The sequence below is a fragment of the Hydra vulgaris genome, chromosome 11 (assembly GCF_038396675.1).
Source record: "Hydra vulgaris chromosome 11, alternate assembly HydraT2T_AEP".
Lineage (NCBI taxonomy): Eukaryota > Metazoa > Cnidaria > Hydrozoa > Anthoathecata > Hydridae > Hydra > Hydra vulgaris.
In genome coordinates this window covers 5,867,748-5,891,101 of record NC_088930.1, presented here as the reverse complement: position 1 = coordinate 5,891,101, position 23,354 = coordinate 5,867,748, and the positions used below count along the sequence as shown (strand labels likewise).

The 23,354-nt window shown below is 29.0% G+C and overlaps 2 protein-coding genes across 7 annotated transcripts; one reads left to right on the top strand and one right to left on the bottom strand.

Annotated features, from left to right (window-relative positions):
- Positions 1-240: 240 nt before the first annotated feature.
- Positions 241-1,412, top strand: LOC100208703 (uncharacterized). The gene is made up of 3 exons (XM_065809909.1): positions 241-369; positions 522-582; positions 905-1,412. The coding sequence occupies exons 2-3, from the start codon at positions 522-524 to the stop codon at positions 1,291-1,293; spliced, it is 450 nt and encodes a 149-aa protein (XP_065665981.1). The 5' UTR covers positions 241-369; the 3' UTR covers positions 1,294-1,412.
- A 2,224-nt stretch (positions 1,413-3,636) lies between these two features.
- LOC136087362 (uncharacterized) lies at positions 3,637-22,882 on the bottom strand. 6 transcript variants are annotated; one of them, XR_010641746.1, is made up of 8 exons: positions 22,634-22,868; positions 6,286-6,452; positions 5,900-5,990; positions 5,460-5,719; positions 5,085-5,261; positions 4,662-4,888; positions 4,370-4,492; positions 3,637-4,243 (listed from the first exon to the last, which is right to left on the bottom strand). XR_010641746.1 is itself a non-coding variant. In XM_065809903.1 (8 exons), exons 3-7 carry the CDS (start codon positions 5,950-5,952, stop codon positions 4,439-4,441), a joined length of 762 nt encoding a protein of 253 aa, XP_065665975.1. In that variant the 5' UTR covers positions 5,953-5,990; positions 6,286-6,452; positions 22,634-22,882; the 3' UTR covers positions 3,637-4,243; positions 4,370-4,438. The 6 variants fall into 6 exon arrangements, 5 of the variants coding, with proteins under 5 accessions (XP_065665975.1, XP_065665977.1, XP_065665976.1 ...); XM_065809903.1 differs by having other exon boundaries at positions 5,469-5,719; positions 22,634-22,882; XM_065809905.1 differs by lacking the exon at positions 22,634-22,868 and having other exon boundaries at positions 4,102-4,243; positions 4,637-4,888; positions 5,469-5,719; positions 6,286-6,423.
- Between the last annotated feature and the right edge of the window lie 472 nt (positions 22,883-23,354).

The window sequence follows — 23,354 nt, the reverse complement described above, 5'->3', positions numbered from 1 at the left end:
ACAAAATTCAAAAATTAGTCTTTTTTTTATAAGTGATATATAACATGTACTTGTGAAGCCGAAACAACTTGATGTAGATAAACCGTGTACTTATAAAAAGAAAGCACTTGATGAATATTCTTTTCGTTACCTAAAACATTTTATTTTTAGATGATGAATAATTTGTTTTCAATTTAAAGTGACATTTTACTGTTTTTACAAGAAATCGTTTACTAACCGTGATTAACCAAGGACGCCTAATTGTAAACTAAGTACCTGTTGTAATTAAGCAAAAAGCGTTCAAGCGAAGCACTGCATAAGTATATAAAACTTTGAAACAGTTGTTTTCATCAGGTTCGTTTGCAAGGAAGGCTTCAAAGATATAAAAAGGTACTTAAAAATAACGTTATAGTCTTTTTAAAATATAAAAGAAGAGGATAAGTAACACATTAAATAAAGGATTTAATTTTGTTGATGCGAATAATATGAACTACCAAATTGTTATTTAAAATGTGTCTGTAAATTTCTTTTGTTTTTATCAGATGAGATCTATCGCCGCTTTCCTCCTTTTTTTTGCTGTTGCAAATGCAAAGACTCTACACCGTAAGTTATATTTTGATTAAAGTCTCCATACGTATTTGTCTTATAATTGTCTAACATTAGTTATAATAATAGAATAATTTTCTTATATTCGCATATATATATATATATATATATATATATATATATATATATATATATATATATATATATATATACATATATATATATATATATATATATATATATATATATATATATTTATATATATATACGTATTTACTATTAGAAAAAAACTATATTTTTCTTATAGTAAATACGTATATTCAAACAGTTTTATTTAGAAAGCAATTTTTTTTTTAATTTAAACTATTCATTTTGTTAGAATCACTAAGCAAGAGAAGTCCACAGGCTTGTTCTGCTGACTGTCCAGCTGTGTGCGCACCAGCTTGTTTACAAATTTGTTGTGTAGCTCCACCTCCACCACCACCTCCACCACCACCACCACCACCTCCACCACCACCACCACCACCTCCACCACCACCACTTCCACTACCAGGAAATCCAGGACCCCCAGGACGCCCAGGACCTCCAGGAGGCCCAGGACCAATGGGACCACCAGGACCACCAGGACCACCAGGACCACCAGGAAATCCAGGACAAGGAGGTTTGCCCGGTCAACCTGCACCACCACCACCACCATGTCCTCCAATTTGCCCTGTTCAATGCATTCCAACTTGCCCACAATATTGCTGTCCAGCCAAGAAAAAGTAAAGAAACCTATGGAACTTGTTTTTTAAGTAACCAAGATATTTTATCTGCAACATCAATTTTTTAAATACAATGATAAAAATGAAAATAGATGTAAATAAACCAGAAAAGATAATAAACTTAATTCAATATTGTTTTTTATTAAAAAAATTAAGTTCATTAAATTCTATAAGTTAATGAGGTAATAAGTTGAATTTGATTGTTGTGAAAAAATGAAAATGAATATCCTTGTCTTAAAAAAAAAATCTTTTGTTCAAACCTCGTTTAATATATTTTTGACTTTTGAACAAAATTTTCAGATTTATAAACAATGGTAAATTGTTAAAAGCGGTATAATTCATAATGTATTTCGTAGTGTTGTTGATAATGAAAAGTTGCAAAAGCTTTTTATCGAATTTATGCAAATATAGTATGCATAATTTATGCATCGTTTATACTGTATGCATAATTTATATCGTATGCATGGTTTTTAATTTACTATTGTCCTCTTGCAACTGTCTGCAGTTATTAAAGACTCTACAAAAAGGTGGAGTCTGTCCTAATTTTTTTGTTATGTTGGATTTTGATGAATAATGAAAAAATACATTCAAAAAAAGATAACCTACTTGATAAAGAAATTTTAAAATGGAAACAAAGACGCTGTCATGGAGAATAAAGCATGAAAGTACTTACTTTGATCACGGGGTAAAATAAATGGTGTTATGCCCACTTTTTGAATAAAACGGAATAAAACATTTAATGCGTTTTTGTTTCTTGAATTGCGAAAGGTAACGAAAGCATTTGTAGTGCATTTTTTAAATGAAGTTCAAATCAACAGACACGTTTTTTTTTTCTTGCAGTTTTTTTTTTTTTTGTCTCACTTTTCCTTTTTTTTGCTCCGCATGTTTTTTTATTTATTTCGCTTTTTTTTATTTGATGCGCTTTTAAGAACAACATTTAAGAGAAGTATTGAGTGGTTTAAAATTGTTCAAGTTTTCAGATTTTAAAAAAATTATTTAAGCGTTTGCTTAAATGATAAATTATTTAATACAGTAATCATTTAAATTGTACTAATCGATTATTATTATCGTTAAGTACTTTAGTACTTTTGACTTACATTTAACATTAAATATTTTTATTATATCTAGAATAAAAGCGGTTAATCAACAAGCTAGACATATTGAATTTTAATATTGAAGTACACTAGAACTGTTATGTTACACATAATTTTGTATATCAGTAACTACAACATACTACAAGATCAATAAACGGAATTTGTTAATTTGTTAAAAATTTTCTCTGAATTTAATGCAGGGTTAATAAAAAGATGCAATATCTACCCCAGCAAAACCCCAGCAGAAACTACTTTGTAGTTACAGGTGCTTCAAAGAAATCAAACGGTCTGGTCAAAAAACATTTAACTTGTAAGTTGTAAGTTTGCGCTGTCTTTATTACCACTAATGCATATATGGCATGTGCTCTTTAGGCGTTGAACTTTAGATTTTCTTTAAGCGTTGAACTTTAGATCTTCTTTAGGCGTTGAACTTTAGATTTGACAAATATTTTTTAAACACATTTTAATTTCAGTTTAAATTTTTTTTTTAGGTCTTCACTATAACCCTATTTAAATTTAATCTCATGTTTTATTGTGGTACTATTTTATTTTCATTAAATTAAATCAAAATTTATAGCTTATTCTGGATTTTGGTTAATACAATTAAAAATAGCAAAATATTTTAATAATGGAGTGAGTGGTATATAAAATATTTTTTCAGTTGCCAAGAAAGTACAAATGAGTGAAAAATTGGTTAAAGCCTGATTCAATAAAAGCCGCTGTGAATCTAGGAGCTTATCACTGCGAGGAGCTGCACAAGAGTATAAAACTCAAAAAAATCAAGTTTAAAATCAAGTGGAAAATAAAGGTTAACAAAGAAGCTTCTTACAATAACATATATATTTTGATGAACAGTATAAATATATTTTTACAATCCACATGTTATGTTAGAGAAATAAAGCAACTACACTCTAAAAAAAAACCCGTTAAAAATAACGGAGTATGTTACGGACTACTCCCTCAATATAGCACCAACGGAGTTTTCCGTTAATTTAACGGAGTAATAATTTAACGGATTCAATCCGTTACTCAAAAGTAACAAATGAATCCGTAAATTTAACGGATAGTTTGTTGAAGAAACAAAACAATCCGTAATATATGAATAACAATTTTGTTTATCTTTAGAAATTGCTGAAATAAAACAGTTCTAGATAATTTATACGGTGTTTAGACGGTGAATTATTTGCTAGGGTTTTAGACGGCATCAACAGCAATAAAATCTTTTGTAGAAATAAATAAAAAATAACACAAAATTGTAAATTTTCGTGTATATTATGTTAAGTAAAAGACACATTTAAGTAAAAATTAAACATATTTAGCGAGTGTTGATCGCAGCTCAACCACTCCATTAGACAACGAACCGTACTGCAGCCCATAAACATCTTGCAGAAACTGCCAAAACATGAGTGTTATTCGATGTTAAAGCACCAAAAAAGCTTGAATAAACGATCGATGCCTTCTACGATAGATGCACCGGCTTCAAGCAAAGTTTTTTCAGTTGCAATCTTTATAGAGAGAATTTTTTCTCCCTCGACCCCCTGTATTAATATCACCGGATAAGGGGACTCCAACATTTTTTCTGCAACATCTTGCAATCCATGCTCAGCCTAAATTTGCAATGAAACTAATTGTTATATCCTTTACAATAGTATTATAAATTTTATTTAAATATTTATAAATTATAAATTTTTGCTGTTTTCAATTTTAAATTTACGTGCACTGTAAATCAACTAAAAAAATATTTTTTTAAACTGCATATCCGAATGATTTCAATGGCTACTTCTGGAGCAGAACGTTTCAGTTTCCCCCCTTGTCGCAGAAGCGAGCATAGAAGCTTGCACGCATAATAAGCTTTCCAATCTAAATCAATTATATAAGTATAAAGAAAACGTAAAAGTGCAAAACATACCTAAAAGTTAATTCCACGCAAAATATTTTTTAAGCAAAACAAATAAAATATCTTAATAAAATAAAAATAATGCAAACCATAATGTTTTTTAGAAGCCATTACAGCCACAGCTTTGATGTAAACATTTAACAGTAAAGCATACTTTATTATTGGGTCTGAAACAGTCTGATTAAAGGTTTTGAGGATATCAACCATGCAGTCTGAATATTTTAAATGAAATTCCATATGAATATACAAATAAATATGCTACTATTAAATACAATGCCTAAAACTGTATTAATCATATCAATTTAATTGCTATAAATCATTTATAAACAAACTCTGTACAATAATTTTGTAATCACTTATGCAAAAGTATGAACATTATACTCTAAAGATTGATATCTGATAAAAAGAGTCACATAATAGTTGGCAACAAAACACCAGTTCTGGAATAATCCTGAATTTCGGAAATTTAAGCATCAGTCGAGATAATGAAGGTTGATCTGATGAATGAACCCAGTTTTGTCGAAAACAAAACGTTAACTTTGTAGAAGCCTTAATTTCTTCTACACGCAATGAATAAAGCTTTTCAATTTCATCGAGGTTGCTCAACTCTGAAATTAATTTAAATATAAAAAACACAGAGCAATAACATAGATATTAAAATTATAAACAAGTTTATAAAAAACTCCTTATGAATAATTTTGAAAGACCTATATTAGTAAAATATAGGTCTTTACAACTTATATGTTTTTTATAACAAAACATAGGTTTTTACAACAACTTTACAGAAATGATAAATTAAATAACCTAAACATAATGTGCAAGACATGAATCCACGGGGGCACCTTTTAGGATTTTGAAGCTCTACTGAATGACCTGCTGGTTGAGACAGTTCTGCCAGTTCAGGATCTGCCAGTTGAGTTGTATCACAACGAGTTGAGTTGATTCCCTTTTTACGAGACCAAACAAACTTTTTTTGTGATCCTAGTATACAAAAAAAAATAAAGTTAGTAAATGTAGCCGCTTGTATGACACAAAATAAGATGATAATTCAAATAAACTTTTAGTTACTAAAATAAATTATTTTCAATGGAGACATACATTGGAGGATTACAACACAATGACACACAAGGGAAATACAATGCAAGTTGATAATATAAAAAAAAAAAGGTAAGCATCTACAGTAAACACCAGGTAACTTTCTTCTAGCATTTTCCAATCCTCTCTCCAGGAAGCCATGACGATTAGTAGAATCATAAAAAATGCATGGAGGAAGTACAAGTGCTTCACTTGGCACTGCTGCCACTGAAATCTTTTGATACCGATCAAGATAACTACTATATAAGCACTTATCATTTGTGCACAACAACTCGAATAATGTGCTGTCTAGTAGAGATCGAAACTTTACGAGAATCAACCTCTTCAGTATATTGACAAGTACTCTGTAAAGTAATATATGATATTGTTGTTCATTAAAAAATTACTGTTTACAAAACCTTGAAAACTTTTATTGCTAAAAAAGCAAGTAAAGTAAAGTTATTACTTCAAAAATTATTACTTAAAAATCAAGTAAATTGCAACTATATAAAAGCAAGTAAAAATCATTTAAGTATTCTACTTACAGGGTGCTGTGCAAGAAAGGGTTTAATCGAATTAGCTGAAACAAACGCCTCATTTGCAGCTTTCATTAGATGGCTGTTGTTAACAGAAACACTAGATTTGGAAAACGTATTACTGGAAATTAAAGTACTTTGACTTGGCTGCAACAAAGGCAACACTAATGGTGTTAAATTAATATATAAAAACAGCTTATAAAGTTAAAACACAAAAGTTAATGCTAACTTCAAAATATTACATAGAATTTATGACAAAAAAAAGGTTTAATAAACAATTTACACATTATACATAATGTGTTTGTACAGTAAACAGTATTTTATAAATTCATTTATATTACAACTAAAGACAGCTACTGAATAGCTGTCTTTAGTTGTAATTTAAATTAAATTACCAAACTAGCATTGGTCCACTGCTGACCATCTATAAGGATAATGAGAACTGTGTTTGATTCTGCTAAATGCTTTATTATTTCAAAATCAACTTCATCAACCTCTGTGCCATCATTTTCATAGACAAAGCCAACAAATTTATCTGATGTCAAACGAAACTTGCAACGCACTAGAAAAACAATACAAAGTCATTTAGCTTTTTATATACACAACAAAAATGCAGACTAGTTAAAGTGAACGTATATAAATACACAGTACCAACTTCATATACAATTAAACAATTATACATATTTAATAATTATTAAGATTTATATATTTTTCAGTTTGTAATGCATAAATGAAAAAAAAATCAATATTTCTAATTTAAATTTTTATTCTGAAAAATTGTGTATCTCAGATTTACAAAGTGTCTGTATGTGCCATCTTCTCCGGCAATACATATGACATTGTATGGATGATAGTCCTTAAGCTGATTTGTATGTAAAACGAGCAGTATTCTTGGATTGCTAGATTTTTTAACTTCAAAAGAATGAAAATGTTCATGAAAATGCAATGTTTCAAATGGATAGCATACAAAGTATATTTGTTTTGCTAGAGAAACAATGCACTTTAGCTCTCCAAACTGAGGATGACTTTCCACAATGTCATGACACAAAATACAACCCGGTTTGATTTCATAACAGCCAAATCTAACTGAATGAGCAACATATATTTCATCATAATTGTCCACATTTAAAACTGTGCGCAAACTATTTGATACTGCTGATTGTAAATTGCCTACAATTACTGTATCACATATGCCAGTTTGTACATATTCTGCATACAAAGACCCACTAAACAATGTGTTTGCTAATTTGAGTTGACTACGATGCATAATAGTTTTGCAAATATTTTTGAAATTGCAAACAACAGAAGCAAGTTCTTTAGCAAATCGATGTTTTGCCTCAAAACGCATACACCAGTATCAGCTTAAAGGCCCATACTTTAACATAAATTCTGGATAATGTAGCATAAAATGATGTTTTGGAATAAGTCTCTTTTCAGGATATATGGTTTTAAATTAGGCATGATGTTCCTCTAAATTAAACTCAAGCTGAAGAATGAGGTCAACAGTTATAGTTGGAGCAAATATTGCATCCATGCAATCAAGTAACATCAGTAAAAGTCTCCAATGAGCATCACCTTCTGGAATTAGGTTTCCAATCATTAAAGGCAGATTTCTTATCAAATACCATGATTCAGCAGCTTGAATGCGAATATTTTTAATATTAACTTCCGGGGGTTTGCTGTTTTTATCACTCAATGAATAGTTATACATATTGATTACATTGTTGACATCTGCAAGTAGAAAATATTTTTTGTCTATCAGTGATTGCAAAACAAGGCATATTTCTAAAGGTACAACACCTTCTAATACATCATGCATGCAGTCAACTGCACTCTGTTCTATGCAGTGAAACAGTGACAAACAATTAAAAAGACAACCATGCTTAATGCCAGATTCTGAAGCATTGTAGATATTGCTTCTACTTTCTGATACACACATATCATATTCTGCTCGAGTTCTCCTATCAAAGGTTTCTGCCTTGAATAAAGTTTGAATTTCACAATGTGCACACTTGCAAAATCGGCAAAAGTATTTAGCATTAAAGCTTTCCATGAAGCCAAACAAAGTGTGTGCTCCTAAATTATCAGCAGAAAATAAAATCAAAATGACATGAATAGTTTCTTCCACAACATTAACTTTGACAACAACACCCTGTTCACTTTCCAATTGTTGCAATAAAGATACAACACTATGAAGGATTGGATAGTATGAGTATTTATCTGTGTGTGCATCTAGTGGATACCATAAACCAACTAAAAAAATGCTATCAGTCTTAGACTGATACTCAGGAGCAATATTGCGTATCATCATGTATAAAGCTTCAAGTTTATGTACACGTGTATGACTCCCAAGCACATTTGTTACTTCAAATGCATCAATAAAAAAGTGTAGCAAAAATGTTTTTTCGTGCCGTTGAAGGAATGAATGATGATGAAAAGTATGTGTATCAACAAAATCTTGTATTTTATTTGGGAGTGAATTTGGTGTGCACTGTGGGAAAGTAATATTTGATGAAGTTTGTTCTAATATCTTGGCAAGTAGGATATCAATAGGCACAACATATCATTTGTCCTCTACTAAAACAGAATGCATTGATTGCAATGCTATAGAGTATTGTTGCTCTTCACGTATACCTAGCAATATTTCTATTGCCTCATTATAGTACCCACGTTCTTTTAGCCATCATTTATCGCATCAAAAACAAATTCATTAGTTGGAGCTTTCAACTTAATTGCTAAAGTTTCTACTATCTTTGAAGCATAAACAGCAACGTCATTTAGTAGGCCAGACATATTTTCCATAATAAGCTGCGAATTAGCTAAAGTGATGTTTGGTTTTGAAGTTATTTCTGATACAAACTTCATAACAGATACTTCAATACTGTCACTTGTTATAGAACTAGAGTTAACAATTGTGGCATTATTAAAATCTTCGTGTGGGTCACTTGGAAAATGTGTGTCAGATGCATCTTCTTGTGACTCACTTCATGAGTTGTTACTGCAACTTCCATTATTATTGAAGCCTAAAGTTTGATCTGGCACAACAAAATGATGTTGCTCAAAATGCTTTTTTAACTTACTAAAGCTAAGGAATACTCTTGGACAGTTATTAAACATACAGCGTTATTCAGATCCTCTTGTGGCTAAGCCATGAAAATTTCGAAAATGGTAAAAAAGATTTAATAAATCTGCAACATAATTTAAGCATTTAAAACATTGCATATTTATTTTAAAATGCTTTTATAGTATTGTCACCACAGCAGCAAAATCTTCACTATTGTTGATGGCAACTAACTTCTTAATAATTCGATCAGAAGACCATACTTTGATTAGCACTGACATTCTGTAAATGTATAAAGCGTTAAATTATACAATTAATTAATTAATGTAGCTTAAATTTTAACTTAATGAAGAAATGACATTAATAATGAAAATAACTAACCTTAAACACACATGATAATATTCACTTATTAAAATTCAGTACACTTTTAAGTTGAAAGCTTCAAATAAATATTAAGTGTTCAAAGAAATTTATATTTTGAACTCCTTTTACACGCCTGAACACTAGGGTGGAGCGATTTTGAAAATTTTTGAAATTTGATTTGCCTGAGCAGCAAATCAATATCTTTTGATGAAAAAAGAACCTTACTCTTTTTTTTTTAGTTTAGATGAGTTCTTGAGGTTCCTCTTTGGATTCTAAATTTTTGATGGGTCCTAATATTGTTTAAATTTTTTTTTTCTAAACTATATCAACTTGATACTTAAAAGAAGCAAAATAATATGCTGATTTTGAAAATAATATTTGTTTTTATTAAAAAATTAAAATTAAAAAAGTGGAGTTGTTTTTTTCATTAAAAACCCCCGTCCTCAACAAAACGGGGGTTTCAAGGTATATTTTTGCAAGTATTTTTTTCACTAAAAAATTTTTTTAATAAAATTATTATTTATGAAACAAGCATTTTTTTCTGCTTTTTTTGAGTCCAAGGTTGATATGGTTTAGAAAAAAAAAATTTCAAAAATATTAGGACCTGTCAAGAACTTAAATTCCAAAGAGGACCCTCAAGATCTCATCAAAATCAAAAAATATTTTTTTACTTTTATCTTATAATTAATAGACATTGATTCGTGTCTCAATAATATTGGTTTTTAAACTCTTTTTTTTTTGCTATGAAAATCGTTCCACCATACTGAACACCGTTAACTTAACAAAGTTATTCTGTTATATTATAGCTAACGTAGTAATCCGTTGTTTTATTCCCTTATTTTGTATCAATTTAATTCGTAAACTTTACAGAGTTTAACGGATTTACTGTCAACGGAGTTACTCCATTGATATTTTAACGGATTTTTTTTTAGAGTGTAGCATATCAATAATCAATTAAAAATAACATAAAAATACCAGAAAACTGGAAGAGTAAAACAGCTGGATCTAAGTGGCTTTATTTATTCTTAAATTGCACAAAATTATCTATTCGTATGCCAAATGCTACCAGCCTCAGTCGAACATCTAGTTTTAATCGCACAGTTGTAGATATTTCCTTAAAACATCTTGACAGTGTGCAGAGCGCTATAAGTTTTCTGCGGATTGCATTTACAATATTGATAGAACCGCTCTTACAACTTCATAAGCCAGCGAAAGTGGTTGGTGGTAAAGGAGTATAACAAGTAGGACAGGTAACTTCTGCTGAAAGGTGAGTTTTAGTTACAGTTGTGGGTTGCATAAACGTCCTTGGAAATTCTATTCCACCGCTTTTGATATTTCCTTGTGTCCGCTTTTGTAGCCACATGCTTAAAGGTGCAGGAAAAGTTACCAAAGTTAATACTAATCCTAGTGGATGAATAAATACAGATATTTTTTTGAAATGGTTTGATCATTTTGTGAAGTATGGACATCCTAGCAAGGATCATCATTACTTTTAATAATGGACAACCTCAAAAGTTATATATCAATTGAAATAATGGATAAAGCTAAGGAAATTAATGTTGTGCTCTTGACATGTCACCCCATTGCAGCCACAAACTCCAACCACTTAACAGATTAGTATATGGGGCATTTTACAGTTCAGCATGTAATTAATTGTTAAAGGTGCATCCAAATACTCCTTTGACGATATATACATACATGAAAATTGATATGACAGTTTTTACTTCGCAAAACATAGTTTTAAAGCAGCTAGCATTTTCCATTACGACTAATATGTTTTCAGGGAAGTAGACTTTTATGTTCGTATGTATCTAATCGGCTGATTCCAGCTAATGTCTCTACCGGTATTTCTCAACCGGTTTCAAAAACGCATTTTGTCAGGCTAACTGGTTTATCTGATCAGAAAGACCCTAAAACTGAGTTATACCATTTACGTAATATATCTGATTGGCAAACACAAACAATCCCCACATCATTATCAATTCATCTGAAGTTATTAATGACAAGAATCAGCAAATCAGCACTTCTGCCTACCATTGGACAGCAGAAGAAATAAGGTCATTTTCAAATGCGGATAAAAGGTAGCAAAGGGAAAAAGTTCAAAAGCAAAATTTTCTAGGTCTCTGGTATTGACTAATAAACTAGTTAAAATTTTATTAGGATCGAAATGAAAAAAGGAAGATAAAGATAAAAAAAAGCAAAAAAGTTACCCTCCAAAACATCAACGTAATTTTGACTTAATTTAAACATCAAGCAACCTTTATATAACTTAAATATATTTTGTGTATTGGTACATTATATCAGGAGTAGTATAGACAAAATAAAATAATACACAAAATTATTTGTTTCTAACTTGTCCCATTTTACCCCAACCTTTGCCCCATTTCACTCGGATACGGGGTGACATGGGACAAACAGTGTCACATTAAAAACCATTCCCTTGAACCTAATTCAATGGTTAAGTAATGGGTTTTGCAATAATTTCCTAAGACAATTCAGTGGACAATAATTTTAACCCAATTTGTATGGTTTTGGTGGAAAATGTAAAGTACAATCAAACGTTTTATTAGAAAGTAATTTACGTCAAAAAATTACTTTCAAAAAAATGTTTAATTATTCAAATAAAATATAATTTTATAACAGTTTAAATGTTTATAGGTTTTATACAGAACACATGAACCCAATAAATGAATCAAGTAACTCAAACAACACAACACAGGCTTTATGACAATTATTGTGGAGTTTTAAATTGCTATTGGAAAACTAGAAAATATAGTGCATTGCTAAACAGAACGTCTTGTGAAAAACTGCCACAGCTATTAAAATAAGAGTCCTTTGAAAATAGTGTAGAACTGCACAGCATTTTTAGGGTTTAAGGATATCTTCAAATAATAAGTTTATAGATTAGGTCATATGTTTTTATCAGGTTAAGTTATATTTCAAATTAAAGCGTGTACACGAAATAAATGTGAAAAGTAGAAAAACAACTAAAACAAAGTACTCCTCAATTTTTATTTCGAACCAAGTAATAATTTTAATGCAATAATATAAGAAGATCAAATATTAAAAAAAAAATTAATTATTCCTGTGGAAATCTAATAAAATTTCGAGCTTTTGCTTTAGTGGTACTCATAAGCTTGCGCACAGAATAAGAATCAAAACTATTTGATGCTTTTTTTAATGATATTTTAATATCTTTAATGTTTCTGCAAAGCTTTTTTGTTTTGTTTTTTTCATTTTTCTTTTAATAATAGCCTAGTACTTTTCAAAAACTCTCAGTTCCGGACAGTTTAGAGGATTTTCTGTTTTAGGCACAAATTTCACATTATTCTTTTTATACCATTCCATAGCTAGTTTACAATAATGAATTGAAGCTAAATCAGGCCAGAACACAGGTCTGTTATTGTGTGATTTAATGAGAGGTAAAAGGCGTGTTTGTAAACATTCTTTAACATTAATTGACCAGAAAGTGTGGAATGAGAAATATAAGGTGCTGATTTTTTGCTACAATTGCAAATAGCTTGCCAAATCAAAGCTTTTTTAGCGAACTTGTCATGATTTGTGTATTTAAACTTCTTATCTGCTTTTCATCTATATTTGGCAATATAATAAACAGCACCAGGAATTTGTTAATGATATTACTTGATATAAGTTTCATCGCCTTCGATAATACAGAAATTTTTTAGAAATAAAATTGTCATACAACTTTCTGCCGCGGGTTCTTGCACTTTTCTGAAACTCAACAGAACGGTTGGGCACTTTTTGTGCTTTGAAAGAATGAAAATCATGTTTGTTTCTAACTTTTGCGACAAAACTATGAGAAAATCTATATATTTTTCCGCGTTCCCTTAGTGAAAGGCTTGGGTTATTCTTGAAACTGTTAACCAGTTTTCTAACTAGTTTTACGCGTTTAAAACTTTCCTTTCTTCCACCACCAGATTTGCGTTTGATCGATTTTGTTTAAGGAAAACTTTGAATTACAGGACTAATGATGTATGGATGTATTTGCAACGATTTTGCTATCGAATTGTTGCTACTATTAGGATTTTGTAAATATTTGTGCATAATTTTTTCTCTTACGTCTTCTTCTTTTGTCATTTTTAAAACTAATTTAAAATTAAATCCAAAAACCAACATATTTTTTTGAAATCACAACACGTTGTAAACAAAATACAAAACAATTAAAAAGGTTTTAATATACCACTGAAAAAAAATGATGTGCTTATTCTTTCACATTTATTTCATGTACACCCACACAGGACTAGACAATATTGTTTTTCATGAACATGTTTGATTAATTGTTAGATTTGAAAGTTAGAATTGCAGCCGCAGCTGTTAGAGTTATGGCTCAGAGTCAAGGTTCGACGCCAACTCTAGCCCAATAAGCGACATTGGTAAAAAAAGAGGCATGAACATCCTTTTAACCAAACTCAAAATACTTTTGAATTTGGTTGAAAGACTTTTCATAATCCTGATTCATATCATGGAAATAAGCATTTGAGGCATATAAAGTCATAAATATGACTTTATGTGCCTCAAAAGTCTGCAAGGATGAGAATCTTAAATTATTGCGAATAATCAATATCTAAAGGTAAATATGAGAAATTGCAGCAGCAAAAGGCATCATAAACAGTTTCATTGATACAGGTAACAACTTGACTATATCAGAAGACGTTTGTACAGCATAAATCGGGAAAAGTGTCCAAAAAGTACCAGTATTACAAACAACAGCAATTTTTTTTTATGTAAGGATGCAAAGAATACCAACGAGTTCAAACAATTTAATACAGCGTTTTTCAGAACATATGAAATTGTGCTGATTATTTGATATTAGCGATAGTGTTGATCTATTATATAATGGTATTACGCTTGCCTTTGGCTACCAGCTCATTTTTCCTTATAGTGCAAAAGACAAACGTTTACAGAGTAAAAGCAAAATTAAAAAAAGAAAAAGCAAGCGGAAACAGTGAATTGTACAATCTCATTTTCTGTGATGAGAATGGCTGTAATGAACCATTTAACTTATTTTAAATAAAATAAATGATTATCGAAAATGAAATCATCATTACAACTGCATTCGCTAAATCGAAAGACATTTATTCTATCTGATGTGACTCTAAAAATTGCATATCTGCTATTTCAAATGTTTTTAATTCAGGGGGTTAAGTGGAGTGAAGTTGGTAAAAAAAAAATTTTAAAGCAATAAAAGCAATTTTCTGGGAAATAAGCTTTCTAAAAATGAGGAAGAACTAGATAACAATCACAAGTTTGATAATATATATATAGATATATTTTTTTAATTTTATTTTAGGTGCCTTAAGAGGTCCTAACGGTCTTGTCACAGAGCACCGTGGAAGTGCATTTAACCAGGAAGTTCACGCCTCCCTCCTTACCGTGACGCGAAAATTTGTCCAGAGCTCGTTTCGAACCTGGATCTGCTGCTTATAAAGCAAGCGCTCTAACCACTGCGCCACGGCCGCATACTTAAATAAATATATGTATATATATATATATATATATATATATATATATATATATATATATATATATATATATATATATATATATATATATATATATATATATATATATATATATTGTAGTAATTGTGTAAATATTTCTTGTTAAAGAGTGCTCAATACCAAAGTAGAGCAATATATATATATATATATATATATATATATATATATATATATATATATATATGAATATATGGCTCCTTACTGCGTGAGAGCCATAGAGCTAATAGGGGCTCTTAAATAATCATTGATTTTTTATTTTATTTTTTTGTTGAGTAGGAATAGGTTAGTGGTTACAATGAAACATTGGCGGGTGGGAGAAGGGGCATAATTTCTTGCTACGCTACTGGATGCTACCCATTCATACAAACCTTGACTAAGTCACTGTTTGTTAGAGCGCGCTTTTTATACAGTTTTATTTTCTTTATATTTGCCTTTTCAATCAAATATTTTGTTATGGTAGTATGACGCAATATAATGTTTTTGGTATCCGCAAGGATATCGACTGCTAGATCAGTTTTAAAAAAAAATATGAGTCCTTTAAACTATCTGATATAACCTATATGATAAAAAAAAATGTTTATCAGATATAATTTTTTATTGCGTTTTATCATATATAATCTATTTGAAAAAAGATGGTAAAGAAAGCTTGTCAATCTTCTACTATAGATTGTGGCCTACTAGCTGGGTAATCTTCTACTATAGATTGTGACCCTAACAACCTTCTTTTTGTTGTATTGTTGTCAAACCCGCACACGAAAGATAAGAAAAATAAAATCTTATTCAATTAAAATAGTGCTTTAGAATAAACTTGTCTCTGGAATGAGCTAATTTCAGTTAGTCTATTCCAGGCAACAATTATTTTCCATTTGAAGAAAAGTTTTTATGTTTTATGCAATGAAATAACATCAAGTTTATTTTTTTTTCAGTTAATTTTTGTTCCTTTTTATACTATGAATTTTCAAAAATTAAAAGTAAAAAAATGCAAAAATGCAAATCACAATATTTAGAGAACCAGATTGGAATCTGGTTCTCTAAATATTCTGATTTGCATTTTTGTTAATTTTTTCACATATTTAAAATCAGGCCCGTTGCAAGCTTTTTGTTTTTGTTTGAGAATTTAACTTTATATAACAGCAAGGAGCAAACTCCAAAGATTTATATGTCCATGTTTATGTAAAATAAAAGCGAAAGTTCGGAGCAAAAGTTAATTGAACCCTTTTTTCGTGAATAAGTAATCAAATGAGGCGGAGTTCATGATGAAAATTTGTCGAAGAGTAAACAAGAAAATAGAAACTTTAAAAGTGACTTGAGTCTATAAGATAATTCATTTTTTTAAACAATATTAATTTTTTATTATCAAATTAATTTTTTTTTTTTTTAAAGTTAGTTAGGTCATTGGTTTTTTTTTTTTTTTTATTACATAAAGACATTTTTTAATGTTGTAGCAGATATTTATTTTCATAAATTTTTTTAAACAAATATAGTCTTCTAGCCAAGCGCCTAATAATCCGTTAATAACATAGTCATTAAAAATTTTATTTTTATGTATCTTTCTGAATATTTATATATATATAGTAATATTATTATATATTAATAATATTATTATATAATAATAATAATGTTTATGTATCTTTCTGAAGTTTGAGATTACTAAGTTTGTTTTAGTTTACAATTTAAAAAACTATGCTAAAATAAGTAGCTAAAATAACAAACTCTCCTGTTGTAGTATGTTATTTTAGAAAAAGAGAACCTTTTTCTATAATCTTTTGCAAATCTTTTTCTAAAATAAGCATAACATATGATTCCTGCTAATTGTTACTTTCGTCATTTAATCACAAGTTATTAGACATACCATAATTTTTGAAAATTTACCAGTTATAAAACAAACTTTCAAAAGAAAATTTCAGGTGTATAAAAATTTTAGAATTTACCGGTAAATTTTTTTTACAAGTATGAACTAAATCATGGCCTACTTTATTTATAAATAAAGTAGGCCATGACTAAATACAAAATAATAATATATATGCAACGTTCTGAAATAGTTTATTCGCAAATTGCATACTCTAAAGAATATTAAAAGTTAAGCGACAACATCGAGCATATTTTGAATTGAAATATTCTATGTTGTTAATACTTCTTGGTTAATATAAATCAAATGTGTTTTGATGACGGCAAAGTTTTGATGTTTTGATGGTGGCAAAGTTACACTTGTCTGGTAATATGCATTCATCAGTAATAAGTCACACAATGTAACACATTTTCACTTTTGTTCTGTTGCTGGGTTGAAAGTGTGTTTTCCTGACCCGTTAGGTCTAGAACAGCGATTTCCTCTGTTATTCCAGAAAAACTTTGCTTCTGTGACCGGGACAATGAAATTTGGAAAATTGCGTGTTTTCGAGAAAATTCTTGATTTGTTTTCAATGCCGAGCTTCCTACTATAATATTTCTGAACTGCTAAAATTGTCCAGATGTTTCTACAATTCACCTAAACACTCTAGAGCGCTCAAGAAACTTCTAGAACTTTCGAGAAACTCTCAGAACTTTCTAGAACGTTCCAAAAGTAGCTGTTCAAGTATAAAAGCACAGCTGTTTTGAACCAGGATTCCAATTTGTGTTATTGCAGACTGAAAGATTAACGATTTGTAGTTAAAGAGAAGTTATTTATTTGATATGGCATCAAGAGGTTGTTTGTATCCAGCTGATTCATTTTGTTGCGTGTGCGGAAAGTTCATAAAGACAAGAGCGAAAAAGTATTAAAGAATAACACGATGATATAAACTGATCTTTCACTGCCTCTGTAACATTTGGAAAGGCACAGTACTCCGTTGTTTTTTCAATAGCGTAACGAAACTCACTTTACTTTCCTCTTCATTTTATTTGATTCTCGTAAAGACGTTCGTATGTTATATCCTTTCTTGGACTGAAATATTGATAGAGTTTATCACACATTGCCTTGTATTGATTGGTGTCAGTTCCTTTCAGCGTTTTATAGATTTCTTTTACATCCATCTCCGCTAGATGCAAAAACAACGCCTTTTTTATGTGCGTTACTCCAGTTGCAACTAGATACAACTGAAAATCTTTTTTCCATGTCTCCCACTGTTTAGTGGGAACGCGTTGATGTGGAACTGAGTTCCACATGAACATGCTCTTACAAATCAAAATGTTATGTATTTCGTTACCAATTCTCAACACACCATATGAAACGAGCTTATGGAGAAAAACAACATACCAGACTTTATAACCTTGCCCCCTTGAAAATTTGTTTTCTCCCCTTGAAATTTTATCCAATCTTATAATAAATATTATTCTGATTTTTTATTTTTAAACTGAGGAAGAAATCAGAGGAAGAAATCAAGTTCTTTCCGTAAAAAGTGAAGAAATAAATAATCCTTTGCTTTAAACATACACAAAAAAATCGTTTTTAAGCTAAAAACTTGGAAAACTTGACGACCGAGGGAATCTTTTTTCAAATAAAAAATACTTTTTTTCGATAAAGTAAAACTTCAGATATTTTTTTGATCTCAATTTAAGATTTTTTTCAAGTTATATACTAGTCCTTTAAAGTAGGAATCACTGATCTATATTATAACTGGATAGCGCATCTCCTTAGAAAATAGTGTAATTTTTAAAGCCAAAATATTTTCGACAGCGCCATATTGGTAGGACCCACGGAAAAATATTATTTAGTTAAAATATTGTTAGGCGAACAAGCTATTTCTTTATTTTGATGGTTTAACTTTATGTTTTTTTTATATCTAGCATAGATAGAATGTATATATTTTTTCCAATAATGATAATTATTTTTCAGTAAAATAATTACAATATTCATTCTATAAATGTCTGGAGAAAATTCCAAAAAGCGAGGGACACAGTGTCACACTGTGTCCCTCGCTTTTTGGAATTTTCTCCAGACATTTATAGAATGAATTTACACACTGAGTGTGTAACATTTGATTGCAATAAAAGAAAACATAGTGACAGTAAAAGAAGTGATAGTAATGGAATTTCTGATGATGAATTATCTTTAAAATGAAAGTTTCCTAGAACGTTTCATAGGTGACTTTCTTAATTATTTTTAAAAATAAAATTATTTTAAAGTTTATTGACCTCTGTTAGTTTGCTTGCAATGTGAACAAATGGATTTAAATAAAATCAGTTGTGCAAAAAGTACAACAAGCTTAGTAAAATATCAAACGTTATTTTTCCTACTAATTTTATTCCTTCAAACACTGAAAAAAAAAAAAAAATGGATCATCAAAATACACCATCAAGAATGGAGCCCAAGTAGTAGCAGTTTGGTATGTTCTGATCATTTTTTAGAAAAAGATATTGACAGAACTGAACAAACTGTTAGGTTAAAGGAAAATTCTTTTCCTAAAAGATTTAAAAAATTCCCTGACCACTTAAAAAAGGTATATAATCAATTATGTTTTTATATATTCTACAGGTTTGTTCAATATGTACCTTTTAGTTCTTAGTTACCCTATGCAGTGTGCTAGAGGGTTTATAACACAACTGTATGGTAAGCAGCTAAAACATATAATAACCATTTTGCTATTGTATGCTTTAGTTTTATAAATGCTGCATGAACTATTAGCTAAGCTCTGTGAGTAAACACAACTTAGAGGTTCCTTCTAGTTTGATATCAAATTTTAAAATTTTATAACTATATATATATATATATATATATATATATATATATATATATATATATATATATATATATATATATATATATATATATATATATATATATATATATATATATATATATATATATATATGTATATATATATATATATATATATATATATATATAGTTTTTTTTTCTTTCAATATTAGAAAATGAAAGAGAGAAAAGTTCCTGTTAATAGATCAACTTTTGAAAATTCTGAAAAAAGTGATTTTGAAACTAGTGTTATACCTATCTGCATGAAAGTTGGCTCCCCCAAAAAAAATATATAATTGCAGTTTAACTCCAGAAAAAAAAAACAGATCCTAGAAACAAGATAATTATGTCTTTGAAAAAGAAGGTAAAAGCAGAACAGCAAAAATCTCGAAGAAAAAAAAGTCTCTTAAATTAGTTCTAAAAATATTAAGTCAAAAACAAAAAACATCCTCAAATTGTGAAGAAATGCTATTAAAAACGTCTTCAGAAGTTCCTCAAGCTATAACCAGAAGAATGATTGTGCATAAAAATCATGGTAAAGGATTTAAATATTCAGAAGAAATCAAATCCTTTGCACTTAACCTGCAGTTTTATTCAAGTAAAGCTTATGATTATGTGCAAAAAATATTTAATTTTAATTTACCACATAAAGCACAAATTAGATAATGGTATGGAAAAGTTTCAGCAGAACCAGGTTTTACAAAGTTAGTATTTGCAGCACTTAAATACAAGGTAATAGAAGCTGAAAAGTTAGGATCTAAAGTCATTTGCTCACTTATGTTAGATGAAATGGCTATCAAAAAACACATATCATGGGATGGAAAAGCATTTAAGGGGTATGTTAATCTTGGGAACAGCATACAAGATGACCAGTTGCAAAATATCACCATCACCAGTTGCAAAAGATGTCCTAGTTCTCATGGCTGTCAGTATAAATAGTTCATGGAAAGTTCCATGTAGATATTTTTTTATAGATGGATTAAATGGTGCCGAACGAGCAAACATTGTAAATTTATGTATTAAACGATTGACAGATGTTGGTGTTGAAGTCATATCACTAACATGTGATGGACCCTCATGTCACATTTTCATGTTATCAAACCTTGGTGTTTCAATTGATGCTTTAAAAATGAACACTTCTTTCAATCATCCTCTCAACTCTGATAAAAAAGTTTATACTCTCCTTGATATTTGTCACATGCTTAAGCTAATTCGAAATTGCTTTGCAGATAGTGATGTTTTGTTTGATAGCGAAAACAATGCAATATTATGGAAATATATAGTTTATCTTCAAAAACTGCAAGAAGATGAAGGATTTTGCCTAGGAAATGAATTAAGACTAGCGCATATTAATTGGAGGCAACAAAAATTGAAAGTAAATCTTGCTGCTCAGGCAATTAGTTCAAGTGTAGCTAATGCAATAGAGTTTTGTTGCAAAGACCTTAAATTAGTGCAGTTTCAAGGAAGTGATGCAACAGTTAAATTTATTAGAATATTTGATAGATTGTTTGACATTCTAATCTTCAAGAAATCCCTTTGCTAAAGGTCATAAATCCGCACTAAAAATGAGTAATAAGCATATATGGGATAAATTTCTTGATGAAGCATATGATTATATTTCAAACATACAAGACTCATCTCATAGATTGTTGCATACAACAAGAAGAAAAACTGGGTTCATTGGATTTTTAATAGCTATAAAAAGTATTAGCAGGTTAAAATATTTTGTAAAGTTATATTTATATCTAAAAATTGTAAAGTTATATATATTGTATGTATTATATAAATATATATATATATATATATATATATATATATATATATATATATATATATATATATATATATATATATATATATATATAGATATATATATATTTATATATATATATATATATATATATATATATATATTTAGATATATATATATTTAGATATATATATATATATTTAGATATTTTACTATCTTGTTAAAATTCCTGAAACACCTTTGAAATATCTTCTAACATATAAGTTAAGTCAAGACCATCTGGAGTTGTTTTTTGGTTCAATACGAGGATCAGGAGGATTTAACAATAACCCAACAGCGCAACTATTTACTGCAGCATATAAACGACTTTTACTTTGGAGCCATATTGAAGGAGGATCAGGAAATTGTGAAAAATTACAAGCAGAAAATATTTTAAATGTCTTTGATGATTCAGTTACGATAAATAACAGCAGTTTTGATATTACATCAGTAAACATAATCAAAAAATACGACTTATCTGAAAGAACATCTAAGACTACTGATCATGATTATTCTTTTATTACTAATATTTCATTGCTAACTGAGTAAAAAAAAGCAGCTATTTCTTATATATCTGGCTTCTTTGTTAAAATGGCAAAAAAGAAAATATTTTGTATGTTATCTTGTGATGCACTTGGTTCTAAAAAACATTTTCCAGAATCCAATTTTCTTAGAGTAAAGGACAATGGTGGTCTTATGAAACCAACAAAAGATGTTATTACTGTTTGTGAAGAAACTGAAAAAAAAATTACAAGAATGCTAGCAACAATTCCTGGAAAACTGCCACAGTCCAAAAATATCCCAGAAGTTATATCTATTTGAGTTTTAGAAAGTTTAGGACTTGCTATATTTAGAGACTTGCATGAACATATGTTTGATACTGGTATTAATGAAAACCATATTCTTAAATTAATCAAAATAATTTCTCAATGTTATTGCTAAGTCAGACTTAATGATCTGGGAAAACAAGCCACTGAGAAAATGTCACGGAAAAATATTAGAAAAACATTAAGTAAATTGGTATTATTTAATCACCAATAACTACAACTTTTACAAACACAAAACTATCTTACATCATAAATAGTAAAGTTATATATATATATATATATATATATATATATATATATATATATATATATATATATATATATATATATATATATATATATATATATATATATATATATATATATATATATATATATATATATATATATATATATATATATATATATATATATATATATATATATATAATCTATTATTAACAACAATAAATAGAATGCTGTTTAACTTATATATTTTAGTAAAAAAGTTGGAAAGATTATTTACTTACTTTTAGGAGTATTATATTTTCAACTTGTAGGTACGCACATAAAAATTTTAAACTATTTATATATAAGACTATTATATATCATTGGAAAGAGCTTTAAATTAGTATTAAAATGGCGAAAATTTCATAAAAAAAGAACGATTGTATAAAAAGTTATGCAACTTTTAGTATCAAAATTTAACAACAAGGATTACTTAAGAAAACTGCGACCAACTTCATAATTTCACGTTCGGTTAACGGTAGTTTTGTAATAAAACTTTGTTGCAAACTCGCGCAGTATTTTCTTCGGGCTTGAATATTTATTGAAATTCTACTGAAGTAGCGATAAAAATAATTTTTTTAACTAAAATAATATTTCTTATATAAAAAAATTTAAAAATCAATTTACATAGGTATATAACAAATATTGCGAACATCATATAAAAACGATTATAATAATATTGCGTACATTTTGAAAACAAAAATATTTACCAGTAAAACGCTTTATCCTATCTATTCTATATATTTTATAGTATAAAATATATAAAATATAGGAAAAACGTGTCTCTGGACTATCTGATATTTTTATTTCTGCCCCCTTTTCACTGCAGTTATAGTTTAAAAATGTTACCCCGTTCCACAAAAATTTTTGAATTACCTTCTTATAAAAAAACTTGTTATATAAAAAACAGACGTGTATTTATTATTGGTGGGGCCTTAAAAAATAGTGGGACTTACGCAATTG

Bases quoted from the DNA above. Each gene is read 5' to 3' on its own strand.
- LOC100208703 (XM_065809909.1), top strand. From the start codon at position 522: ATGAGATCTATCGCCGCTTTCCTCCTTTTTTTTGCTGTTGCAAATGCA. The intron at 583-904 runs GTAAGTTATATT...TCATTTTGTTAG, and splicing joins AAATGCAAAGACTCTACACC to AATCACTAAGCAAGAGAAGT.
- LOC136087362 (XM_065809903.1), bottom strand. From the start codon at position 5,952: ATGAGGCGTTTGTTTCAGCTAATTCGATTAAACCCTTTCTTGCACAGC. The intron at 5,262-5,468 runs GTGTTTACTGTA...TTTGTATACTAG, and splicing joins TGCTAGAAGAAAGTTACCTG to GATCACAAAAAAAGTTTGTT. The intron at 4,889-5,084 runs GTTATTTAATTT...AATTAATTTCAG, and splicing joins GTCTTGCACATTATGTTTAG to AGTTGAGCAACCTCGATGAA.